The sequence below is a fragment of the Calidris pugnax genome, unplaced genomic scaffold (assembly GCF_001431845.1).
Source record: "Calidris pugnax isolate Ruff unplaced genomic scaffold, ASM143184v1 scaffold44, whole genome shotgun sequence".
Lineage (NCBI taxonomy): Eukaryota > Metazoa > Chordata > Aves > Charadriiformes > Scolopacidae > Calidris > Calidris pugnax.
Window position 1 is genome coordinate 22,200,499 of NW_015094506.1, and position 8,327 is coordinate 22,208,825.

Here is an 8,327-nt window from a genome sequence, read left to right on the forward strand (position 1 = left end):
CCCTGCTCGGCGGTGCGGAGCGCGACTGTCTCTCCTGGAGGCGGGGCGGTTGTCGCCGTTGCGGGGGGAGGCGGCGGCGATGGCGGCGGCGGAGCAGCTGTACCCGCGGAACTCCATCGAAGATGACTTCAACTACGGCACCAACGTGGCCTCGGCCAGCGTCCACATCCGCATGGGTAGGGACTGGGGACGAGTAGGGCCGCCACACACCCCCTCCCCCGAGAACCCTCCCAGTTAGTCCCCCCGGGGGAGGCCTGTGCCGCCTCCCCTTGCTGGGCCGGCCCAAAGGGTGTCGTACCCCAGCGCTCCCAACCAGTTCCACCTCTGTTAAGCTCACCGTGGCCTGTGGCGTTTAGCGGAACTCAGGTTCAGCGCAATGTTTTAACCTTCTGGGCGAAGCCGTGAGTGTGGAGCCAAGGCGTTGCTTGGTCCAGGTTAAGCGTCGAGGATGAGAGAAAGATCAGTGGCCAGCGAAAAACTGGGTTTTATCATTTCAGTGTATAGGGGACAGGTCTTTTTATCAGAGGGATTAAACCCCTATAGATAACAGGCTTGATTTTTTTCGGGGCGATGCATTTTGAAGCCCAAACATGATACATAAGATGTATAAAAGCTAAAATTGGTACTCATAGTTACAGTAGTTTAGCCAGGAGACTGAGGGTTTTGAATTTCATCTGTGAGATGTTAAAATACTGTGTCTTCTTAAGCATTTGATGCTGTAAAGTCGTATTACTGGCCATGAAATATTTCTTTACTGTTAACATGCAAGTCTTCTACTCTTGTAGAAGGTGTTTAATCAGTAACCCTTGCTGAACTGGATGCATCTTGGAATAAAAACAGCTGTGTGTTTGTCAGATATTTCTGATAATCAGGAGACCTCTTCCCATAAAAATACAGTTTTCTCATGTTTGGAAAATAAAGGATGCCTTAGGAAATATGAAAGTATTGCTTTTAGCAAAATTGCTAATGCATTTCATAATATGGAGAGAGTGGGGAGAAGGCTATGCTAGCTAGCAGGCTAGTTCTAGGTTTGTTCCGTTTATTACAGCAAAGTAGGCCCCAGTCCCTTGTGGCTTACCAATAGATTTGACTTTGGCTGCTGCAAGTTCCTCACAGTATGCTCTCTTAACCTTGTTTAGACTGTGCTGTTAACGATTGAATTGAATCTCCGTGTAAGCATATTCTTCCCTTCAGAGCATCTTGCCTAATGGACTCGGTCTCCTTCCATTCAGAACAGAGAATATCTGTGTGATATATCTGTATGTCCTGAACCACTTTCCACTCTTCATAATTATAGAATTATGAAGCCTTTTAGCTTAATTTGGTTTTTTAATTTTTTTTTCTAGCAGTCTGTAGCTCTAGATTCCAATTCAGTACAATGCAAGTGGCAAATGGTGATAGATGATATTTAACATGTCAGAAAGTTAATCAAATAGATACTACTGTAAAAGTTTTTCCTTTTTTAACTTCTATGACTGTCTCTGCAGAACCTCCAAGTTAATCTTTTGTCATTTAGGTCCATTAGATACCAGTAATGTGATGGGGAAGGTATACTGTTAATTTCTTAGTGAGACTAGGCATATGTAGTTTTTAAGATAGTCTGAAGTAAATTCCTTGCAAACTTTTTCGTATTTCTTTTGTCATTGTTGTTTAAATAATGACGTTTAGGAATAAATGGCTTCTTAACACTGTACTCTGTGCTTTTTCACTGAATTAAGTTTCTAGTACTTCCTGATCAAATAGAAAACTTGCATCTGATGTACTGTTGATCTTTGTAATGCAACTCAAAAGTGGTTTCATTTTTATTTTCCTTATTCTAGCTTTTCTACGGAAAGTTTACAGCATTCTTTCCATTCAAGTTCTTTTGACCACAGTCACATCTGCAATTTTTCTGTACTCTACTGGAGTACAGGCATTTATTCTTGAAAGGTAAATACTAAAATGAAATGGGGCTGTTTTATTGTGTGTTAAGTATACTTTATGTAGTATTTTGCTCTGGAACACTTCAGGATTCCTAATAAGGTTTATACCCCGTGTTTTTATTCTGTAATAGAAATTTTGTAACCTGATTAGGAAATAGCATTTCTTCTACTTGGTCTATTATTAAGATTTATTTTTATTATTATCATTAAAGTTTATTTTAAACAATACTTTATGAATAATGTTTCTTTTAGTATTTAAGCTATCAAAACCTCTACATCAGTTGCAGAACATCTCAGTTATTTACATTTCTTGTTTCACGGTCTAAGTATCTGCTTTTAGAATCTGTTTGGAATGCTGTTGTTTATAGGTACTTGTTCCAAAAGCTGAATCATGTTTTACTTCTCTCCCTCCCTCATCATCTTTTGTGTTTTGTTTTGTTGTGTTTGTTTTTTTCCTGAAAACCAGTCTGCTAAAATTCCTGTGGGCTTGCTTCTTTCTGCCTATTTCCATGAGAAAAAAACAAGTCTTAAAAACGAAAGTGGTGCGCAGGCAGGGGAAAAGAACAACTGGGGAAAGGAGGAGGGCACGGAGTACTGTTTCTGGTTTTCCCCAAGTGCATTTTCGGAGTTTGCTTTTACTTTCACTTCATAGCCCTAATGCAAAAGGAGCGTCAAGCGCTGTATGAAAGTTTCTGTAAGCTATAGTGTAAAAGTATAAAACGACAGTTTTATACTTAAATCTGATAATTGAAAAATCATCCTGCTCTCCTAGAAGTACTGTGGTTTTGTTCTAGTTTTTACTTGGAGTGCTGCTTGAATGATTTAATTACAGTGATATTTACTGATCAGTACTGGTTTTCTTTGGTACCATGTTTTTCTTTTGCCCATGTTTGTTGCATTCAGGTACTTGTAAAAAGCAGTTTCCTGAATGTGGAGTTCTTAATAGGCAAAATACTACGTATAGTTTAATACTGATGGATTTTTCTCTTAATACGTGTTCATCTCCAGATGATGGATTCTTGGACAATCTTTACCTTCAGTATGAAAAAATTGTCTTTGTGACTGTACTGTTTTTAGCTGATTATCTGTAGTGGTATGTTTTAGAGCAATTGTATTGTAAAACTTGCTTTACATTTACTTTGACTATATGGAGCACTATCTTATCTAGGTGATCACATAAAAACTTGGTTTTATATAAACAGCATTTTTAGTCTTCCAGATATTTTATCTTAATTTTGATGACTTTTTTTGTATGGAACTTTACAGACCCGCGTTGCTTTTGATATCTGCGTTGGGATCTTTGGCAATAATAGTGGCACTGACTATCTACAGACACCAGCATCCTGTTAACTTATACCTGCTTTTTGCATTTGTAAGTATTTATATAAATTCAATTTTAATAAACCCTAGAATGTCTTTCATTGTGATGAACTCCTTGAAGCAAACTAGCGGTGGCTAATTTGTTTTTCTTGTGTTCCTTGAAAGATAGCCTATATACTCATGAAGTTCTGAGTTATTTTTTGGAGGTTCTATCCATAGGTTGCTCCTAGATAGCCTCTGCTTCAGGTTACATCCAGCATCTTTTTAGGAAGAATGTTAGAACTTGGAACCAAGTTGTGCAAACGTTTTGTTTGTTTGTGTGTGTGCATATAAATATATCTGTCTGTCTGCTCTCAGTGTTCTGTTGATTTCAGTGATTTTTCTATAAAAGTGCTCCATGGGAAAGAAGCATTTCTGTTACCTTATTTGTTTAATGCACGGCTTCCAGCCGAGACCCAAATGCAACCAGCCATAGGTGTTTATTTTATTAATGGTTTTCTATTTGATGCTGAATTCTGAGCACATCTCCAAAACAGGCAGGTTGATGTCCTCAAATTTCAGTCTCCTTGCCTGATGTTACAAATTTGTAGATATGGGCTAACTGTTGCTCTTGGATATTTTGGGTTATGTAGCAAAGCAGTCTTCTGAAAAGTAGTTGCAGAACCATTGGAATTTGATGCTTTAGGAGTTGCCTAAATGGTGTTTGTGATACAATGAGAAGACAGCTTTGCTGTGTAAGTAAATAGACCGTTTAAATTGTTGTATGATTCCTGACTTTGGAACTCTTGCAGGAGAGTGAGATGTTTAAAACCTTTCAGCAAGTGCAGATGTAACAAGGAGTGATGTAATAGTTTGGCCAAATGTGGTTTGACAGTTTGTGGTATGACAGTTTAAGTATTACATTGTGTAGGAAGAGAGGGGTTCAAATCTGTGTGTGATAAATTGGTTTAAACAAAATATGTTTTAAATGTTCTCTTATTTCTGACCTCTTGTTTTGTGCCATGCTTTTCTCATCTTTTACTGTAATGAAACTTAATTTGACGTTACCTTTCAGAAAAACTCGTGGCCCATACTAGCCTTCAGCCCAGACATCAATATGTTTGATTTTTAGTTACCTGTTTCAAAACAAGGACAAGTGGGAAAAGGAAACTGATGCAGACGCTTAGCTGTCTAATGAGATACTAAGAGTGTTGGATAAAAGTATTTCAAATATTGATAAGTATGCAAAAACATGAAAAGAGTTAATTTCTAATAGCAGCTCAGAGACATTTTTTTTCTTCTTTGTAGACGTTACTGGAAGCACTGACAGTTGCCATTACAGGTAAAGTATCTGATTCCTTAAAGAAATTGGAAAAAGAATTCAGTATGTTGTACTAATCGTCATCTGAGGTTCCTAAATGCAACTAAAGTGATTAAAAAAATCCCTTGTTTGAAAGTTTTAATGACAGTGATACAAGTTTAGCAAAAACCAGGAAATCAAGGGAGAAAACTGGATTCTGATCCAGAACTGAAACTGTATAAACCTGGTGAAAAATGAGTTGTGCCATCCATTCTTGCAGTACAGCTAGCAACGTTCTTTCCTATATGGAAAATAGGAGAGCTGACCTGCAAATGAAATAACCTTATCTTCTCCCTTGGTTTCCTCCAAAGGAAGTACTTTGGAGTTTGGAGAGTTCTGTACTTTATTGTCAAGACTGAGATGGGGCGTTGTGCGAACAAGTTGTGACATCGCCTCGCACTAGAGCTTCCAGCATAAGTTGAACTCACTTCATTATGGTTTATGGTCTCCTGCAAAAAAAAAAAAAAAAGTTTGGAGAAAGGAAAGATTAAGGAGGAAGGAGAGAAGAAAAATGTCCACTCATTTCTCTTATCTTTCCCTTCTTACTGCCTAATAAAAACTTTTATGAGCCTTTACAGAGTTCCAATTCTCTTGTGATTTATTTTTTTCTTGTTTCAGTGTCCTGAAAAATTTAGATAGCATTTTCCTTAAGCTCTCAGGTATCTAGGTTTAAAAATACTACTTCTTTTCTTTTTTTTTTATTTTTATTGTGAGTAGGGAAGATCTGTTATCTCTATTTAAGAAGCTACAGCTATACTGTAACTGTCAAATTTAGCTAGTGCAAGGGTCCCTGAGTCCTGTGATATGATTTTGAAGTGCAAAGACAAGTTCAGGCATAATTTACTTTTTATGTTCCCAGTTAAGATATTCTTTTTCTGTCTGTGAAAGTTTAAACTTCTGTTTCCTCAAAAGATAAGTTAGCAAATCCATAGTGTACTGTTCTTCAAGTGACAGTTTCTTTCTTTTTATAGTGAGTCTCTATGATGTGTCCATCGTCTTGCAAGCCTTTATCCTTACTACTGCTGTATTTCTTGGACTCACCGCATATACCTTGCAGTCAAAGAGAGACTTCAGCAAATTTGGAGCAGCGTATGTTTTCATATTGATGATTTTTTTGTTTGTTTCTTTTGTTTTTGTTAAGCTAGTTTTTCCTTTTTTTAAATCAAGCTTTGCACATACACGATAATGACTACAGATCAATAGATTCATTCAAGGGAATGGCAAGGGTGTTATTTATTTTAAATTAGTAATTTTGTGCAATTCTGCTGTCTTAGTAAGAAATTCTTTTCTGTGATTATGATTCCTAAAACCATAATATTACACTAGAAAACTAGCTTACTTGGATTTTTCACTGAGACAGAAGGCAGCTGCTTCACATATTTTTAAAAAAGTAAAGTTAGGGCATAACTTTTGACAGCTTTATAAAACCGGGTTTTACTGCTGATACCAATGAACAGTTGGCATCTACAAATTATGGACATTTACTTACCAAATATATCGTGAAGAGGTTTTATAGGAAGGGAAGAGATTTTAAGTAAAATTTAAAAGAAAAGATACATTTGCTAACAGTTTAATTTCATTTTCAGCCTCTTCGCCTGTCTGTGGATTCTAATCTTCTCGGGTTTCTTGAGGGTAAGATAGCTTGTGTTCAAGGCTAAAAACAATCAATCTTTTGTTAAACATCAATCCTTTACTAACTTCCAGTATAACAAAAACGTTTTGGATAGTCCAATATAGCTTAATAAAAAAAATTTCCCTACCAAATCTGTTGCTGTTGTAGATCATGCCGGTGATCGTCAACCATTCATTTCCAATTCAAATTTTTGTTGAATACCATTCTTGCTAATATAAAAGAGGTGTTTGCATTGATTGAGAAAGTTTGTCAATCAAGATCCAATATTTGATTGAGAGAATGGGAAGGAGATTTGGGGTATTTTGTTTTTCTAATTTTTCTGTCGTTTTTGATATTCTGGTGGAGGTACTCATGCAAAGAGACTGTGACTGGGGACTATGTAAAATAAGAACATTGAAATGTCATCCTAATCTTGTACGTAACAGTAAAAGACAGTGTGTATCCTTTTTTTAAGTATGGCATATCATTATGTAGGGATTTTAATATTAAAAAGAAAAAGAATTATTTTTTTCTTCTTTCATTTGCCTCCAGCTGTTCTTCTACAGTGAGACAATAGAGTTGGTGTTTGCTGCTGCTGGAGCCCTTCTGTTCTGTGGATTTATTATTTACGACACTCATTTGCTGATGCACAAATTATCCCCTGAAGAGTACATACTGGCTGCAATCAATCTCTACTTGGACATCATCAATCTGTTCTTACACCTGCTGCGTTTACTGGAAGCATTTAATAAAAAATAGTCAATAGAGGTCTGATTTGACTATAGCGTATATTAAGTAATTAAATAGTGTTTGGATGATCTACAGCTGTATAGTCCTGTCTTCTAGAGACTGAATCTTTATTACTTTTTTCATTCCATGAATATTGATCCCTCCTTAGGAAAAAAAAAAAGAGGCTTTTTATGTAGCTAAAGTTTTTCTCTAGAATATATATTTTATGTAGTTAACATACTGTCATTATTTCAGTCACTCTTTTAATCACTTGATTGCACTTGACATAATCAGTGATTAAAATTTTGTTTGCCAACTTCTGATTGCTCCAGAGTAAGCCTCTCTCTGCTCTTCTGTAGCTGCTGGAAAGGTTTCCTTTGGGATTGTTGAGTTGTGCATACCGCATGAGGGTAGCCTGAGTTTATCACTGCACAGTGTTTTACTAAGCTAAAATTGTTTCTAATTTTTGTTCGGTAAAATGGAACGCTGTCTCTAAGAGAGATACTCTGTTCTTACGGGCTCTCAGATTATTGTGTAAACTGTGAGGGTCTTAAAGCAATTATAGGGAATGTTCTTCATTTAAGTATTATTTATTGCCTGTCTTTCAGTGTTCTGAAAAATCATTTGGAGAGGGATTCTGGCATTTTATCAGCATGTGTATATTAAGGTTAATTATCTAATAAAAATCGGGAAAACTTCAATGTGTTCTTGCGGCGAGTCTGGGGGACGTCGGGGCGCTGAGAGGGAGCGGTGCCAGCCCTCGCCGGGCAGGGACAGGGGCTGCTCCCCGGGCTGCTGACATCCTGGAAGGGCAGGAGGGTAAAAAACGTTTGGAAAGGCTTGCTTTCTGCATATCCAGTGTTTATATTGTATTGTCACTGCCCCCCGGTCCTCTGCCGGCCAGAGGCTGGCAAGAAGGTGACAAGGTACATGGGAAACGTCCTGTGTCTCCCCAGGAGCGGTGACACCACCCGCTTTCCGTGCGGGAGCTTGGCCGAGGCTGGCAATTGCTTTGAGCAGGTGTGATCATTTCTCTCTTCTGTCCTTCAGAAATGTGTGGAAGCAGCTAAAAATAAAACTTGGCTTTTTTTTTTTTTTCTCCCGGTGATGAAATGCGTGTTGATTTTTTCATCCATCGCCCCTCAACCACACCCCCCCGCAGTTGTCTCACGCCCGCAGCTCGGTGCCCGCAGCCGGTCCGTGGTGCCGCAGCCGGAGCGGCGGCGGGGGCTGCGCGTCCGCTCGGAGAGTTACGGTAGAAGCTGCCGTGACCGCGGGGAAGCTCTCCGGGGGCGGGGCCTGACGCGTCAGCCCGCCCCACCCTGCGCGTGCGCGGGGAGGGAGCGCGGCCCTGCGCGCGGGCGGACGGCGGACCTCGTGTGCGGCCGGGGTGAGTGGCGGCGGG

General features: G+C 38.9%; 2 protein-coding genes across 2 annotated transcripts in view; both read left to right on the top strand.

Moving 5' to 3' along the window:
* The first annotated feature begins 45 nt into the window (after positions 1-45).
* TMBIM4 (transmembrane BAX inhibitor motif containing 4) lies at positions 46-7,623 on the top strand. The gene is made up of 7 exons (XM_014964287.1): positions 46-176; positions 1,821-1,929; positions 3,189-3,294; positions 4,530-4,563; positions 5,553-5,670; positions 6,168-6,213; positions 6,746-7,623. The coding sequence occupies exons 1-7, from the start codon at positions 80-82 to the stop codon at positions 6,950-6,952; spliced, it is 717 nt and encodes a 238-aa protein (XP_014819773.1). The 5' UTR covers positions 46-79; the 3' UTR covers positions 6,953-7,623.
* A 593-nt stretch (positions 7,624-8,216) lies between these two features.
* LLPH (LLP homolog, long-term synaptic facilitation (Aplysia)) overlaps positions 8,217-8,327 on the top strand; it is a 5,427-nt gene continuing 5,316 nt past the window's right edge. Inside the window, exon 1 of the mRNA XM_014963433.1 lies at positions 8,217-8,312. The gene's annotated coding sequence lies outside the window, so the exon portion shown is untranslated. The remainder of the gene's footprint in view (positions 8,313-8,327) is intronic.

Excerpts from the sequence above, each read along its gene's own strand:
- TMBIM4 (XM_014964287.1), top strand. The coding sequence starts at position 80 with ATGGCGGCGGCGGAGCAGCTGTACCCGCGGAACTCCATCGAAGATGAC. Across the intron at positions 4,564-5,552 it reads ACTGACAGTTGCCATTACAG|TGAGTCTCTATGATGTGTCC; the intron begins GTAAAGTATCTG and ends TTCTTTTTATAG. Across the intron at positions 6,214-6,745 it reads TCTTCTCGGGTTTCTTGAGG|CTGTTCTTCTACAGTGAGAC; the intron begins GTAAGATAGCTT and ends ATTTGCCTCCAG.